Genomic DNA, 17,697 nt, shown 5'->3' with positions numbered 1-17,697 from the left:
GAATGAATGGTGTTTCCCTTGTTTATAAAATTCCTCCATAATGTTACCTTTAGGCCTTTCTCTTGTCATGAGGAAATGCATTTCTATTAAATTGTTCTTCTTTTTTACTCATAAATGCAACATTAGAGCATTTAACCATGAGAGTGCTCCAACAGGGGGCGATAAAGAACTGGACATATACAAACTTGGCTGAAGTCTCCGTCCCACTTTCCCCTTTTTTCCAGCGGAGTGCAGGTAAATGTGCAGTGCGGCGCGGCTGCAGCACTCAGACTGGAGGTAACCTGTTGGACAGCGGCTCTCTCTCATTCACTTACTCACTCTCACTCTCTCTCATTCACTTACTCACTCTCACTCACTTTCTGTTTGTCACTGGCTGGATCTCCTCCTCTTTCTCCTCCTCACTGCACAATTCTGGATTTCTTTAAACACTTTTCTCACAGTTTTATTTGTTGGAATGACATTTTTCCCAAACTGAAGCTGCTGTAATGAGATGTAAGTATGTCTGAATGCTCCAATTGTGTCCCTGCTGTATGTTTTACCTCTCTGCTGCTGAGCACACATTGATTTTCAAACTGTTGTTGAAGCCTCTGTTTTAGGATCAGTTTGGGTTCTTCTCTTGCTGCTGCGGGAGCCTGCATGCCAGGGCGATGAGGTTACCTCCAACACAGGTAGGTGATAGGTCAATGGGGGTTTGGACAGAGGGTTTGTAGGATGGGGTGTGTGTGTCTGCATTGTAACATGATAACATGTCTGAATGAGCAGTTTGTGACTGGTGCACTACGCAGTTTTAAGAGGAGGGGGATTTGTTTGCATTTGCAGAGCCTGCAGTTAGTTTACAAAACATATTTTCTCTAAATTTAATTCTTAACATTGAATAATTCTTTCATCATAAATCAAAACTAAATTATTTGAGGAACCTGGTACGAAATGTAAGACTAGAATATGTTTTGTGTTTAGAAAATTTTACTTGATTTTTTTTAAATTTTACTATTTTTACTCTGACACAGCCAAAGTTACAAAGTGCACCTTTAATTATCCTTGGGGTTAGATGCTAAATGAAAAACACGGGTTTGGCAGGGTCTGAATACAAGTGCCTGCATGCGATTGTGTTTTCTTTATCCTTGTGGCTTTATCAGGTCTTCCTCTGAACAGGTTCATCCGGGCTTTTACAAATTCCAGTAACTGTTTAAAAAAAAATACAAAAAGGCCTCCTCCCACTACAATAACATGACTTCTACAAAAGATAGTTTACGTAGGGAGATGTTTGACATCTTATTTTTCTTTGGAAGTTGATTTTGATGAGGAAAACCTAGGATTGGGAGCCCTAAAAGTGGAAATTTGCAATACATGTCAAAGGACAACAGATGAAAAGTAGCCTTTTGGCTAATACTGGCATTTTAAACCCATATACTGTATAATCAGTTGTTTTAATTCTAATTATTCAGCACAGACAGATCCATGTAATTGAATACATGATGTATTTCAGTCAGTGGAGGCCCCAACAGACTTTTCCTCCCTCACACTCTTTATATACACACGGTATCACCCTGTCCTCAGGCCCACGGTTTTCAGCTTACACAAATGTGAACAAAATCTTTTGTCGCCTTCTTCTTTGTTATCTAAAATCGTCTTTTATGCTCTGCCCACACAGCTGGTTTGATCCGAAGGAAATAGGAAATGTGATACGGTTGTTGCGGTAAACAGGTTTTAGGCAGACTAGAATGGGAGACAAATCAGTCACAGGAGAAGAAAAAAACTTGTGTTGCCATAAATCACAGTGATGGATTTTTAGTTTATAGTAGGCCTGCTGTTCAGTAAGGCGTATCCCCCCCTCCTTTTCTGTGAGATTATTTGAACTCCTTCTGACCTCTGGTTATCAGATGCTATCCTTTTAGTTGTTTACAAAGCAGTCGGATGAGGTGACTGATGTGACTGTTTAGTTTGCTGCTAGGAGACGGAGAAGGACAGGGTCTGCATGGGCAGGGAGAGGCATGTTTGTGCATGTGCTGAGGTGTTTATATGTTCTTTGTCAGGGGAGCATACCCTTTTTTCTTCATGAAACATTAATAGTTTACCGCATAATGTGCACATCTGTAACGCTACACCCTGAACTATTCCATAATATTTTAAACTCGAGCTCATCCGGGCATAAACCTTAGTATGAAGGAATGTTGGATACAAACAGTCTTATCTGTCGTTAAGGGGAATTGGAGAGGACTGGATTTCTCACCCTGAAACTAACATGTTAACTTTGCTTATGGCTCATCTTACCATGTCAATGTTAGATAAGATGCGTGATACCACTGTCTTATTCGTCTGCTGAATATAAGGCAGCCAGTTAGCTTCTTAGAAGTTTACAGGAAAGAATTGTGTAATTTGACACAAATTATAGGTTATAAACACAATCATACTGTGAGATGCCAAATAATGACTTGTGGTTAAATGATAACGTAACCTAAGATGCAATGTTACATGTATTAAGAATAACATCTGCAAAAAACATTGAATGACGAATGCATATTTTCAGTGGTTCAACAACACTTAACTGAACTTTTGACTATATTTTTTCACTGTAGTTTGTGCAAAATTAAATAGTTCCTCTTTGGAAGGTTTTGAGAAACTAAACTTCTCTTGAGATCTTTCTCAATCTTTGTCATTGTTGTACAAGCAATTGTCAGTCTCTTAAAAATATTTTGTTTTGCACTAAAGAGCTGGAATAAAAAAAAAAATGTCAACACCTTATTAGCAGAGGGTTTTTTTCTACATAAAAGTTTGTCCCAGGGGTTCAGCTTCCATGTCTTTCTGAAAGAAGGATAGTTTTTACTGCTTAGAAATACACAAGTTGGGATTTCATCTTGTGCTAAGACAGATGTTTTACGTGTTGTAATTGAATCACCATTCAGGAAACAGAGGGCCAAGACAATATTTGATCTCTTTTCCAATTTCTTACAGCGTCACAGCGTCATGTGTGCTCTTTCTCACAGTCCGTGACATGAGCTTCTTCTTCTTCTTGTTTTTCCACAGTGAACCCATGCTGTTATTTGCCCTGTCAGCACACGGGCGTGTGTGTAAGATATGCAGAGGACGAATACGAGTGTGACTGCACTCGCACCGGCTTCAACGGAAAAAACTGCACTGTCCGTGAGTCCAGTTCTCATTTCCTCCCCTACTATTGCACTGTTGAGGAATTTGAAATATGCTTTGTACATAACACGGAAAGGCTTAGATTGGTAAGCTGATGAAAAAAAAACTTCATTTTGTTGTTACCAATGAATCAGGAAATCACAGCCTATAGAGTTAGGACTTCGTGTCTAGACCCAAATATTTGGAAAAACCAGGGCAACAGGAGACAGGGCCAGAGAAAGAGACCAGCTGGATTGGATCTTTCCGAATCAGGTCTCTTTCTACTGAACCACCTACTAACTCTGCTGGTCTGCTTCTCATTAACAAGGAGCCCTTCACTTACTGTAGTCCGTAATTGGATGAGATGTGTTTAGCTGGCAGTTATGCTGTTACATCACAATCGCCAGGCCCATTAGCATTCAACCATCACTTGGATTTTGCGTAAAAAATAAAAAGAAACAAACAGGAGGAGGAGGAGGAGGAGGAGGGAAAAGACGAGCAAAGGAACAAAGAGGAAAGGGGGTTGAGTAAAATCATTGACTTGAAATAACACATTCACTTCTTGCATCAGGCAGAATAGCCACACGTGTAGCCTTTTTAAAACAAACCTTGAAACATCATGGTGAAGCTCCAGTTTTTTTTTTTTTTTTTATAAATGATGAGTTCATGATTTCAAGTCCCCCAAACATATTCACTCACCTTTTTAAAATATAGTTGTTGGGCTTTTCAGATGTTCTTTGTCACGCGTATAGTGATGAACCTATAGAGATACAGTAGGCTTTATCACACAATTTAATTTCATTATTGTTATTCTTTTTTAACAGTGGTTAAGAAAGTTCTTAGGTCATTGTTGGGCTGTACAACATGCAACTTTACACAGGGTTGGTTTGGCCCACAGCAGGAAAAGGTATAGCACAACATATTAAAAAAAAACTTTATACCCGCTCAGCAGCAAACAACAGAAAAGACACAGTTAGCAACTTGCTAGTCAACATAGCGGATCATCTAGCAGCTAAAGCGCCAAAAGTTTCCCTCAATAGTTAGTTCAAACCAAAAAGAGAGTTAAAACCAGAATGATTAATGGATTTACGTCTATCAGGTAGATTTTAAAAAAGGACACTTAACGATAGATAATGTTGCTCCGTAAATGCTGGATGTGTAAATAAGTGAATACGTCAATATTATGCTCACAACTGGTTTTCACTGCTCCCTAGTGGCCAATAAATCATTTACTCCATGTTTAAAGGTATTGTTTGACATTGTGGCTTACTTGCTTTCTTGTTGCGAGGTAAATGGGAATATCAAAACCATACTTAAATGCTCCTTGATAGAGACTTGGAAAGGTTGTCTTAGCTTAGCATAAAGACTGGAATTTGATAAAACACATTAAATGAGCAGTAAAACATAAATGACCAAACAGAAGGTAATGAAGTAGGATTTTTTATGAACCTTTTTCATATCAGTTTATATTCTGCTTTGATCATTTAGCATTATCTTAAACATGTTTTCAATTTAATTAGAGCAAAACAATTGAAACACAGTACACCTTTTGAGGTCAATGAGTGAATGGGGCCCCAAGGTATCGGTAATTGTCCTTTTTGCTTGGTTGGTAATCTGGCCTTGCCCAGGAGGCTAACACTGGTATTCTTTTATTCAGAGTGAACTGGCATTTTGTTAACTTAATGAATGTCTCTAAGTGATTCGGATATGTGGATGTTGATTCAAAGGTCTGGAACCAGGCTGTAAACCATTGCCAAGTTTTTTTTCCAAGTTTGCTGTCGAACTGTGGCGTAATTACTCTGTCATCTGGAGTGAATTTCCACTCTGTGTTCCCAGCTGCACCATCATCCAGTAACAGGACTGTTTTCTCATGTGTCCTCCCACCACAGCGGAGTTTTGGACCAGAGTACGTCAGTTGTTGAAGCCCAGCCCAGATACGGTGCATTATATTCTTACTCATTTCCACTGGCTCTGGGACATCATCAATTACACCTTCCTACGAGACGTTCTCATGCGGCTGGTTCTGACAGGTGCGGACACAGCAGTACATGCAAAGAGAATTATTCATGACTGTCTCAAACTCAGTGTGTCAAGTAACCTTTTCTTTTTCTATGAACAGTTAGGTCCAACTTAATACCCAGCCCTCCAACTTACAACTCAAACTATGACTACCTCAACTGGGAATCCTACAATAATCTGAGCTACTACACTCGGATTCTGCCCCCTGTGCCGAAGGACTGCCCCACACCTCTGGGGGTTCAAGGTTAGCCATTTTATTTATATCAAAGTTTTATTCCGCATTGACCAATATTTTATATTAGTAATTAATGTATTGACAAATCCACTAACATTTCGCTTCAGTTCCTATCCTCTCAAGAAGCGTTTTAGCCGTTTCTGCTCATTGTTTTAATTTTTCTGTTTTATTTATGTATTTAATGTGTGAGAATGTTGGCTTATTTATTGTCAAAAGAAAAAAAAGGATTTCTACAGCAGAATGTATTGATAAACTAAAGTAAGGTGTACATAAAAATATTGTTTTGTTCATTGGTACCAAAACCCACGTTTTGAATTGGCATCAAAACTCATAAAAGCATACATTGTACAGGGCCCTACCTATTTATAATGATAGTCTGATAATTGTACGATGTGAAGCAAATTTGAACCAAGTTGCAAATGTGTGACAGTAATAATCAATAATGCAGAGCATGTCTTTTGTTTCAGTTGCTAAACCTTTCACCACTTGATTATTGACATGACCTTGGATAGTTCAAAACTGGAGTGCTGTGTGTTAACTGTATCAGTTCACTATTTCAGTATTATGGCTAGAGGCTTGGAGTATCTGTGTTTTGCCCTATGCTGCGTTTGACGGCGTGGTGTTTCTATGCAGGCAAGGCTGGACTCCCCGACCCTGAGCTGCTGGTGGAGAGGCTGCTGAAGAGAAGGACGTTCAGGCCCGACCCCCAGGGCTCCAACCTCATGTTCGCCTTCTTTGCACAGCACTTCACCCACCAGTTCTTTAAGACCTACAATCGCATGGGTGTTGGCTTCACTAAGGCTCTAGCACATGGGGTTAGTACAATAAAAATATGGGAACAATAACAAATAAAAATGGTTAAAAGTAAATAAAAACATAAAATAGCAAAGGTGGCAAGAAGACATCTTTTTAAACATACTAAATGATGAAGATGAATCGTTTTAAACATACTAAATGATAAAGAAAAGAACATCCCAGTAGATCACATAAAAAAACTTCAGATTTATCACAACTGACTTTATAGAATTTTCGGTATATCCACCAATGATATAAAAGCCGGCAAGAAGACTGCTAGAATCATTGGATTTTAGTAGGACATATAATTATATGTCATCCAAATAGGTTTTCAATGGTTTGTATCAGCCAACTTAAAGGCAGACTGTTAATTAAAAACAACAGTGGGCCGAGAGTGGAACCTAGGGAACCCCCACAATTGAATGCTCTTGCAGAGGAACATGCATTTGAACAATACTTGTTGAGAAGAATGATAACACTCTTATATATCTCTGGTAAATATAAAGCTACCATCAGCTTACGGTATGTAGCACAATATTGGAAACAGGGGCAAAGAGTTAGAGATAGCCGGGCTCTGTCCAAAGGTATCAAAAGCTATCTCTTAGCACCCCTACACAATTGAGATGCACTATTTGACCAGACCAGTTTGGACCAGATGTTTGGGTTGTACAACTTGATAAATGATACACAACAATATTGTGCCCTAACCTTATCTATTTCTTCTCATGCTCTCACTTTTTTGTCTGTGATATATGCAGGTGGATGCAGGGCACGTTTACGGGGACAACCTAGAACGTCAGCTCAAGCTCAGGCTTCACAAAGACGGAAAACTCAAACATCAGGTGAAAGAGTCAAAACTTCCAATGGGGAAAATGTGCAGAAAGACTAAACTCAACATGTTCATCGAGGTTTGAATGAAGCTTTTCAATTCCACCGCCTGAGTGAAAAATAGTGTATATATTCTGAACATATTTGATTTGACATGTTGCTGCAGGAATAGGGAATACAGGAGACTGTTGGATAAGTGTAGAGGGTTGGAAAAGACATATTTTGTATTGGGTTTTAATAGTGTATAATTACTAGTTATTGTTTTTTCCATCAGATAATTGACGGCGAGATGTACCCTCCCACTGTAGTTGATGCACCTGTTAAGATGAGCTACCCACCTGGGATCCCTCCGGAGGGACAGATGGCTATTGGTCAGGAAGTGTTTGGACTACTCCCCGGTTTGGGAATGTACGCCACCTTATGGCTGAGGGAGCATAACCGAGTGTGTGACATCCTGAAGGCAGCGCATCCCACATGGGACGATGAACAACTGTTCCAGACATCACGGCTCATCATCATTGGCAAGTGGGATATGGTTTTGAAAGAATAGTTCAATATTTGGGTATTAACACGCTCATTTTGTTTTCATGGAGGATAGATAGAACAAAAAGTTGAACTATCCCTTTAATGCATTTATTTTTTTTAATAACAGTGTGTCACAGACAGGCACAGTCCAACATAAGCTCATGGATGATCATTAGGTTCGTTTCAACTTGAGTTTGAAGTAATTCAGTAGATTAGTGTCTTAGTTTTAATCTGCCCTTCCTTTTTGTGTCATTTTAGGCGAGACAATAAGGATAGTGATAGAGGAGTACGTGCAGCACTTAAGTGGATACCTGCTCCAGTTGAAGTTCGATCCCACCCTGCTGTTTAACTCCTACTTCCAGTATGCAAACCGCATCTCTCTGGAGTTCAGCCAACTCTACCACTGGCACCCCCTGATGCCCGACAGCTTCTTGATTAACGGAGATGAACTATCCTACGGGCAGTTTCTCTTCAACACTACTGTTGTCACACACTACGGCATTGATAAACTGGTGGAGGCCTTCTCTCGGCAAGTTGCTGGCCAGGTAAACAAACCATAAACAATGTAGCATAACAATTTATAACGATGGGTGTGTATCCTGTAGGTGCTTGGCATGATTACCAGTTAGAGCTAAGGGCCAATGTCAATGTTTTTGTACTGTCCTTTGATGAGCCAATTGTTGGGGATTGTAAGATTGATGCAGATGCTTTATGTTGGGCTGAACTCAAAGTAGGCCTTTTAGAAAGAGGGAAGACAGTGCAATAACAGTCGCATCATTACATTTATCAGACAGAATAAGCATACACTTTCTAAACTTAATCACAGATTAAAATATACTACAAAAACAATAAACACAATAAAGTGGACCCAAAATAAAAATGGAATTTAACAGACCTTCATTTCACCCTGTCATTTGGGTTACATCATTTAATCTGTAATGAAAATATTTTTAATAAGAAAAGTAGAAAAAAACACATGCTGTATTAATTGTAAAAAGTCCAATTAAACAGTTTGTTTTATGTTTTTATGCAAATTTCATATGGAACAGGGAATTATTTTAATTGCTGATCACCTGGCATTTAAAAAAAAAACATCCATAAACTTTGCATTGTGATTGAATAACGTCCTTATTTGATACTTAATTCTCAAACCTTTGTCCTACAGATTGGAGGTGGCCATAACATCAACCCCGTGGTGACCAATGTAGCTGTGAGGACCATAGAGGAGTCCCGCCAACTCCGCATTCAGCCCTTTAACGAGTACAGGAAGCGTTTTAATCTCAAGCCGTACACATCGTTTAGACAATTCGCTGGTAAGAAAAATTGTTTGGAGTGCAGACCACACAACATGAAATACACACCCTTCAAAGCGTTCTGATTTATGACTTTTACAAGCCTGTGAGAGAGTAGCTGAACATTCTTGCAAAAATTGGCATCTGCTGCATTTGAAAGCCTTTACTTTTTAAAGACGGTTCTCCATTTCTAGTAATTGCTGTTACAGCGATGATGTCTTCCGAATTTGTATTCTGATAACTTGTAGGGTTAGATAAAGTACCTTCATGTTGGTTTGCATCATGTAATTCCTTGACCCAGCAAATTATGTGACACGCTCTGTGAAGCTGTTCTATAACCCGACAGAGAAATTCTGATGTCAGCATGCTAGCATTCCCCCCATCACAATGCTAATATAATGGTAAGAAGGTGTAATGTTTACCATGTGCTTGATAACATTTTCCAAATAGCACTCAACACGAAGTACAGCTGAGTATGATGGGAATGTTGTTAGCTTAGTAACACACAAAATCACTGAATTTAAAGTTGGACGTTATGATAGCACTACCTGCAAAGTATGAGGTCATCAAAGTATAATTCATCCTGAGAGGTGAAATAAATGTCTTAACCATAAAAACCAAGGTAATGCCGGCGCTACAGGAATAGTCAGGGTGTCTGTTATAATCATAGGACTTCAACCTCTAGTCACAATGGATATCCCATGAAAATGTAAAAGGGGACCCATCCAATCATTGTTGAAATATTTTAACTAAAAAATAAGGTAAACATCAGGGTCGTGCTGAAGGAAAAGACAGGGAATCACCAACGTCAACGTACAATTCTCTGGGGACCTTGAATGGTTCCTGGCAACCAAAACAATAGTTGGGATTTTCTAGTCTGTCGCAAAGTGTTGGACCAACAAACATTTTCATCCGTAGTTCTATTCTGCTTGGTTAAAAAAATAAGCATTTGTATTTACTATGAAATACTCATTTCATGCTTACCATTTGCAGGTAACGAAGAGATAGCCCGTGATCTGGAAGAACTCTACGGCGACATCGATGCTGTTGAATTCTATCCTGGTTTGATGTTAGAGGCAACACGATCGGGGGCCATATTTGGAGAGAGTATGGTGGAGATGGGTGCCCCCTTCTCCCTCAAAGGCCTCTTGGGAAACCCCATATGTTCTCCTGATTACTGGAAGCCAAGCACCTTTGGAGGAAAAGTCGGTTTCGACATAGTTAACTCTGCCTCGCTAAAGAAGCTTGTCTGTCTGAACACCAGGACGTGTCCTCATGTGGCGTTTAGAGTACCAAGAGAAGAGCAATCGCAAAGTGAGAATGATGACAGTAAAGTAAGGACTGATGAGCTATGACCCTTCACAGACACCAGGAGGTTGTGGTTTGAGATCCCTTTATAAAAGGTAAAAGAGGATGCTGCTAAAAGTGTTGAAGATGTTTGCGTGGAGAACATACAGTAACACCTGTTGCAACAGCACTGGAGAATCACATAGGATTCAGAGCTCGGTTTGAAAACTCGACTTTTCTTTAACCTGGTTCACTCTCTGCCTCATATTTCAACGAAAATATCAGTGAGAAAATAAACATATGATTTTTTGTTAAATTCCAAGTGCCACAAGACTAAAATACCATCGAAATACATGGTCCCGCTGTCCAGTACGCTGTTTTCATTGTCTGTAGCTTTATTTGAAAAGAAACGGTTGCAATGCAATATAACCATTCATTGAAATAAAACTATAGACACACTTTGAATTATTGTTCATTCATTTTAATTGGCAGTAGTTCAAATCTTTGTTTTCCCTCTCCATTGTTCTGTTACTCTCATTAGACTGCAGTCCCGCTTCCACTGCTCTGCTTCTTGTGAATCCAGTGTTTTTTTTGGCTTGAGGCTGCAAACTGGATAGTGATGGCAACAGAAGAAAGACTGACGACTATAACAGGATGTATTTTTCTTTCAATTATTCTTTCTTAATAAAAAAAAAATATATATATAAAATGATTAAACAGTAAGGTTCAAAAACACATTGAACCAAAGTACAGTGACCCCTTATCTTAGAACATGTACTTTTATTACACCACTCAAGACATTACCTATTCATGGCAAGGTGTCAGGGATTAGATTTAAAAATAATACACAGCAATTCTCTTTTAACAAGATTTTGCCTTGTATGTGTGCTATTTATCATTTTTATATTATATAAATGATATAGCTATTTATCATTTACAAAAAAGACTGAATTACTGACTGTACTATTTTATTTCTATTATTAATAGGCCTAGTAGGCTACTTTTGTAAAAAATATATTTTTTAAATGGAATCAAGTTTCAGTGGCGTTAGCAGCAGGAGTAGTATTCGAAGTACTAGTATATTATTAGTTGTCATAGTCATGTCGCCCTCTAGTTGTGAAGGTAGGATTAAAAACCTTCCAGCAACTTCCCTTATTTTCTCCTGGGGTCTGGATGGTCCATGGATCGTGTTGCCTTTAAATGCTCTCAGTAAATTCTGAAACTTATTATTAAAATCAATTCAGGACATTATAATAATATTACATATGCTTTCAAAATACTATTTTGGATGGCAGAATGAACTGGGCAGGTCTGAAATGTTTCCATATGTTTGTGTTGTGTTTGAGCTTTTTGGTAATAAATACAAATATGAAATGTAAATTTGCCCATTTCGGGAAATGCTCGCGTTTACAATTGGAAACAAACATCCCAGATTGAGCAATAATGACCATTTAAACGGCCTCTAGTATGGGGCTACGGCTACCCCATAAATATATATGTCTGAGTTATGTAGCTAAATCATGAGATAAATGTCCGTTCTCTTATCCCTTATACCTTACAATTACGACACCTGCGTGAGCCGTGAAGGCATCATCCTCCAGGTTTTAGCTGGCTGCAGCGAGCAGTGGGAGTTGGTGACATATCGTGCTACTGTTAGCTTGTTAAACAATCGAGGTAAGACCAAAACCAATCATTCATATTCAATTAACTGTTTGTGAGTTTAAATAGCAAGTGTATAATTTCAGTGTCGAGTTGAATGTATCATTCACTCAATTTATCGTGAGCTAATGTTGACTCGACTGGTTGTCACAGGAAGTCAGCGTAAGAAAAGCTAGCTCAGGATGCTAAGCGAACCTCAATTTAACAAACGCGAGATGTGCCTGCTGGTTCGGCTCGTATCCTACTGAATTATAAACCAGCTAACTGAATTATAAACCAGCTAATTGGATTGTGTCTATCCTCTTTCGAGTACATATGCGAGGAAAAAGGTAAAAGTGTACTTACTTTATCTAGCCGATTTAGCTATCGTAGCTGTCACTCGGCAGGGACTCGGGACATTGTAGTGGCTGACACACATAATGTTTACACCTTTACTATCTATGGTTTACACATATTTACGACAACATTGGAAGGCAGTGTAGAGATAGGCGTATTGGTTCTCATTGTCCTAAATTAAAACAAAATATATATACGTCGTAGTTAACGTCAGCATACTATACTATTATCTTCCATTTTGCGGCTGTCAAAAAGTGAGGAATTTATAAATAGTGTCTGCCTCCTTGTCTCTCCATTTGTGCACACGCTTTGGCTTACACACGGCTCAGTGCATTATATTATTACTAAAGACCTAACAGCCCAAGTTTTGTAAAACGACACACTTAGAATAAGCTATGTATTGTAGTAGGCCTAGATGTCCTATATATTTTTTTTAAATAAGCCCTTTCTATCCGACCTGTCAGTCTGGATTATTATGCTCCATTTACTAATGTGCTCTGCTGGACTATTGTGTGGCAAAACTGCTGTTAATCTGAAGAGGTGTTATCTGTCAGGTTTTGCATGTAATGCAAATGGGACTATTGTTTCCCTTGTCAGCTGCAATGCTCATGCAAATTAGTAGTCAAATGATCCAACTGAGGTTTGTTTGTTTATTAAGTAGTCTGTGAATTTAAGAAATACATATATAGATGTCGCCTAGTACACAGACTGTACCCAGCATTCAGTGCAAAGATTATATGTTGAGCTTGAAGTTATGTTATTAAGAAGGAAGTGGAACCATTATTGTGCATTGTGTCACTCTGGACAAAGTTTGTTGTAGGCCTCTTAGAGTTTTTAAAGGTCTTATCTAAAATATAAATGACCTGTTTCCCTCAGGTAAGCCGTAACCATGACGACAATGGATGATAGGATTCTGGGGGAGAAGCTGCAGTACTACTACAGCAGCAGTGAGGACGAAGGCAGCGAAAACGAGGATGAGGAGGGGGAGAAGAAGACCATCCGGGACGCGGACGTCACTGGGCCCGAGATAGAGTACAGTGCAGATGGGAGCGCTGTCAACACAGGTACTAACACAAGGACATACACACAGAATAGTACGAGTAGGAAATGGGAATTAATCACATGTTATGCAAAGACAAGATTGACATTGACTGACTGACATTTTTTTTTATATATTTATTTGTTTATTTGACAGGGACAGTGCATATAAATAAACATTTCTGTAAATATGCCAGATTTAGCCAGAAGGCTAGTTTCCATCTGCAGTCCTTGGCCAGATGTAACAATAGGCTCCCTAAAAAGCAAATAAGAGAGAGTTTAAAAAAAAGAACATATAAAAGCAACAGATAAAACATTCATTATAACCACATACAAGTATTCAGTAGTTCAAGCATTAAAATACATAAAGCATGCAGGACAAACAAGAGTCCGCGTCAGACAAACACAAAATAAAAAAGGTAGACTAGAATTTATAGCAACATCAGATGTGTTAGACATCAAAGCAGTAGCCCACCAAAGCAGACAGTACATGCACAAAAAACAAACAAAAAGTCGACATGACAATAGTACATGAAGCAGCACAGGAGAGACGTAGAACGAGCTATACAAAAGCATACAACCAAGCAAGCATACAAAGTAAGTTGTAAGACGCAGGACAAATTCACAGACACGCTGACACAAGGAGGCAAGAGCAGGCGGGTCAAGTTTAGTGCTGGCATTACTCTCACGGTGTCGGTAAAATCACCAAAATGATTACAAGAAGCTGCAGTGTTGACAAAAAAATTAACTCCCCATTGTATCATGTATATAAAAAATGTTATAATGCAATTTAATATTTAAACTACCGGTAAATGCAGTCAATGGAGTTAAAAATCATTTAAGTAATGTTTTGAAATATGTGGTTATAGAGGAGTTGGAAAATGAACGCACTAGTTGAGGACTAAAACTGCCCCTTGTTTTAGACCATGATATTATCAAATCATTTGGATTATTGATCTTAAGTGCTTTGTCACTTGATAATTGATCATCATCCATTTATCACTTATATGAACTTAGTACTTGTTTAGAGTGTAATAGATATTCATGATGATAGTAACCCTGGCTTTTGCCTTTCAGGACCAAAGGGTGTCATCAATGACTGGAGGAAGTACAAGCAGCTGGAGGTGGAGCAGAAACAAGAGCAGAAGAAAGAGATGGAAGCACTGATCAAGAAGCTGGCCATGACCTGCCGCTCTGACCTGGACTTGGAGAAAGACAAGGTTAAGGAGAAAGCCATGCAGGACAAAATCAACGGAAAAGTAAGTAGGACGAGGGGACCAAATGCAAATGCCTCCTTAGTTTCAGCTTCTAGTTCCTCAATCTATCCGGGCAGTGCATGGCCTCCTGAAACACTCGCTAATGGAGCCCTCGCTTTTATTTGGGATGAGGCTAAATGCGCGCAAGATATTAATAAAAGACTACCTGATTAACATAGTGGAATCCCTGCACCTTCATCCTCTATTTTTGGACACATTCTAATTATGGATTAGTAAACGTGGCCAAACACTTGATTTTACTTTACATCAATGCACCTGCCAGTTGTTTTGACACGTCCATGCTTTTTTTGACAGTGTGAGATTTTTTCTGGGAAAAGTGTAAAAACGGCAATATGTCTGGCCTGTAAACAGTTCAGCACATAACATCAGTAAAATGGCAAATGTAGGTTTTTACACAGAAGCCTCTGTGTATAAAACATACAATATAATGTGTTAAATAGTGAGTTTAAGATGTCTTGTTAGGTTGATTTTGTGACCCGTGTGGATAGAGCCAGGAAAGCTATTTCCCCCTGGTTACAATATTTGTGCTTACTGCGTCTGCTGGTTGTAGGTTTATATTTACTGTACAAACATGAGAGTGATGTCAATCATTTCATTTAAACCTTTCGAAATATAAAGTGCCAACAACAATTCCCGTAACTTACTGTGTGTTTCCCTCTTTGTCCACCCTGCAGATGACCATGCAGGAGTACAACATGCTCCAGGATCAACAGGACGATGAGGACTTCCTCCAGCACTACCGCATGCAGCGCATTGAAGAGATGCGCCGCCAGCTCTGCCGCGGCAAACGCTTCGCCCAGGTCTTTGAACTCACCAGCGGAGAGGACTTCCTGGAGGCCCTGGACAATGAGGACAAGAGCACGCTGGTCATGATCCACATCTACGAGCCCGAGGTGCCGGGTTGCGAGGCCATGAGCGGCAGCCTGCAGTGTCTGGCTCAGGAGTACCCTCTGGTCAAGTTCTGCAGCGTCCGCAGCTCAGCCATCAGCATCAGCGCTCTGTTCAGAGGCAGCGCTCTGCCCGCTCTCCTGGTCTACAAAGCAGGCGACCTCATCGGTAACTTTGTGCGCCTCACAGACCAGCTCGGGGATGACTTCTTTGCTGTAGACGTGGAGGCCCTGCTGCAGGAGTACGGCCTGCTGCCAGACAAGCTGCCCAATGCCTCCAAGATCATTCGCAACGGAGCAATCGTTCAGAACATTGTCAGCGACGAGGACTCCGACCTCGACATAGACTAGAGCCATGTCATCTAACGTGTATTAAATGCTTGGAAAATGTGTACACAGTCTGCATGGACTATAGATCATTTTTTTTATGTACGTGGACCCCCTGTAGAGATGACGGGACTGAGTCAGGATCGCCATGTTACTACTGACACATCGGCACACAATCGGCATTGATGAAGAACCAAAACATCATGATTCACCGGGTTTCATCATAACATCACTCCCTGGCTAACAGGAGTTATATTTTATGAGTAAATATTAGCCATTATCGATATCAAGGACTGGATGTTATACACATTGAGAATGAAATAGGTGGTAGATTACATTTTGTTCGAGCTATGAATGTCAACTATTTATTTATTGTGTAAAAGACACATTTCACTGTTTTGTTTCATGTGCATCTTCTTTGTCATACGATTCATTCCATAGAAAACCTTTTAGCCTAAACTGACTTGTAGTTAGTTTTATAACTTTTCTATGTGCTGTACCAATTAAAATAGTGGGAAAAATAAACAAATGTTTGGACTTGCTCACTGTTTTTATTTATGATAATTGTCAAAGGTAGAATGACGGATAATACTCAGTATTTTCAGACCAGCTATGAATTTCCCTTAAGCTCAGAGTATTTTAGCCTCTTTAAAGCTCTTTGTTTTCTCATCCAACTAACAGTTAGCAATTAGCGGATGAACACAGCTAAGAAGAATTCATTATTGGACTTATGGATATTTGTTGGTTGGCCGAAAAACACGTCTCCAATGACTGCTATTCTTGCTCTGTGCCTGCTGAAAGTGTGAATACTTGTATCTTTATATTATTTTGAGTCTTTCTTCTGCTGTAACCTAGTGGCCAAAAAAGTAAACAAATTAAGCTTTTATATTAGTTTTTAATTCAGTCTGTCAAGTTAAGTAAAAAGTACTCTAGTGTTAAATACTATGGGTTGCTGAGTTTTTCCCATTTGTAGCCATTTATTGTATTACTCTCCTCAGGTGAATACTACTATTTACAGACATTGTGGCCCTTTATTGAAGCAGACATTTTGACTTTTCAAAAAGGCATAATGTTATTAATTGGTTTAGAGGGTGCCATCATTATTGTTATCTGTTCCACCTGTGAGCTTTTCCTGCTATGATTAGTCAAAATGTGTGCCGTTGAAAAGGAAATATACAGCATGAAATAAACAAGTAATTACTTGAAAATAAAATAAAATATGCAGTTTTATTTATTTACATCTTGAAATGTGGACATACACATATAAGTTGAAAATATGTCATTGATTACACAGAGTTGTCTTACTGTGTGTAATAAATGTTCCATTATTGTCACTAGCACAAATATGGTTGCTGAAAGGATTCCTAAACAAGTGGAAACAATTATAATTTCCCACCTGGCCCCAATGGAAGGAGTTTTAAAGTAATAGTTCATTTATTTATTTTATTATTTTGCTTGTTGCCTCACTCAGTTTCAAGACAAGGCGACATAAACACTTTTAACTGCGTGTATTTCTGAATAAGAAATGGCCACTGGTCGTTCATCGCTAGATATCCTAGCTCAAACACTTGTTGTCAAGGGTAGCGTTAGCTTGCCTCTGCTGCTTGCTCAATGAGGCAAACAGCTATAAATAAAAATAGTTGAACCAATCCTTTAACCTGCTGTAATTCAGCTTCCCTCTGTGATGATACACTAGCATCAACAGGCTCCAGTGAGTCCAGTGATTTCCCCAGAAGTGTGAACAGGCCAGCTCATCCAATCCTTCCTGTCCACTCAATAATCACTCAATAATCCCATAAGAATTGATATCTGTAACCATGTCAACATTCAATATTCAATTATTCTTAATGACACAGTTGTAAATTTGCACGTGTCCCCCTTTGGCCACAATTTACTGATTTTAATTTGTAAAGACAATTGGGCAACGGCTACAGAGTTGTGTGTAGCTCTTAAGTGGACACTGGACTATGGAAGCCTACAAACAGATCATCAGCAGTAGCACGGTGAGGCAGGATATTGTCAGCAGCAGGAGGGTTGTGTCTTGGTGGAGGTCAGCAGCTGAGTCGTGC

General features: G+C 39.2%; 2 protein-coding genes across 3 annotated transcripts; both read left to right on the top strand.

The window, feature by feature from the left end:
* The first annotated feature begins 347 nt into the window (after nucleotides 1–347).
* LOC307264845 (prostaglandin G/H synthase 1-like) lies at nucleotides 348–10,479 on the top strand. Of its 2 annotated transcripts, XM_080046370.1 has the most exons (11): nucleotides 348–492; nucleotides 585–668; nucleotides 3,025–3,141; nucleotides 5,013–5,153; nucleotides 5,243–5,386; nucleotides 6,011–6,192; nucleotides 6,931–7,014; nucleotides 7,275–7,521; nucleotides 7,784–8,070; nucleotides 8,691–8,838; nucleotides 9,811–10,479. In XM_080046370.1, exons 1-11 carry the CDS (start codon nucleotides 486–488, stop codon nucleotides 10,170–10,172), a joined length of 1,803 nt encoding a protein of 600 aa, XP_079902496.1. In that variant the 5' UTR covers nucleotides 348–485; the 3' UTR covers nucleotides 10,173–10,479. The 2 variants fall into 2 exon arrangements, with proteins under 2 accessions (XP_079902496.1, XP_079902497.1); XM_080046371.1 differs by lacking the exons at nucleotides 348–492; nucleotides 585–668 and having other exon boundaries at nucleotides 3,082–3,141; nucleotides 4,960–5,153.
* Nucleotides 10,480–11,690: 1,211 nt separating this feature from the next.
* pdcl (phosducin-like) lies at nucleotides 11,691–16,168 on the top strand. Its single transcript, XM_080046399.1, has 4 exons — nucleotides 11,691–11,778; nucleotides 12,976–13,163; nucleotides 14,215–14,396; nucleotides 15,089–16,168. Exons 2-4 carry the CDS (start codon nucleotides 12,989–12,991, stop codon nucleotides 15,650–15,652), a joined length of 921 nt encoding a protein of 306 aa, XP_079902525.1. The 5' UTR covers nucleotides 11,691–11,778; nucleotides 12,976–12,988; the 3' UTR covers nucleotides 15,653–16,168.
* Nucleotides 16,169–17,697: the final 1,529 nt, after the last annotated feature.

This window comes from Ammodytes marinus (genome assembly GCF_949987685.1).
Source record: "Ammodytes marinus genome assembly, chromosome: 18".
Classification (NCBI taxonomy): Eukaryota; Metazoa; Chordata; class Actinopteri; order Uranoscopiformes; family Ammodytidae; genus Ammodytes; species Ammodytes marinus.
Note: the sequence above shows the minus strand (reverse complement) of the source record. Positions and strands in the feature narration are given on the sequence as shown.

Coding starts and splice junctions, on each gene's coding strand:
- pdcl (XM_080046399.1), top strand. CDS start 12,989: ATGACGACAATGGATGATAGGATTCTGGGGGAGAAGCTGCAGTACTAC. Junction 13,164..14,214: donor TGGGAGCGCTGTCAACACAG/GTACTAACACAA, acceptor TTTGCCTTTCAG/GACCAAAGGGTGTCATCAAT. Junction 14,397..15,088: donor AGGACAAAATCAACGGAAAA/GTAAGTAGGACG, acceptor TCCACCCTGCAG/ATGACCATGCAGGAGTACAA.
- LOC307264845 (XM_080046370.1), top strand. Junction 6,193..6,930: donor CTAAGGCTCTAGCACATGGG/GTTAGTACAATA, acceptor TGATATATGCAG/GTGGATGCAGGGCACGTTTA. Junction 8,839..9,810: donor ATCGTTTAGACAATTCGCTG/GTAAGAAAAATT, acceptor TACCATTTGCAG/GTAACGAAGAGATAGCCCGT.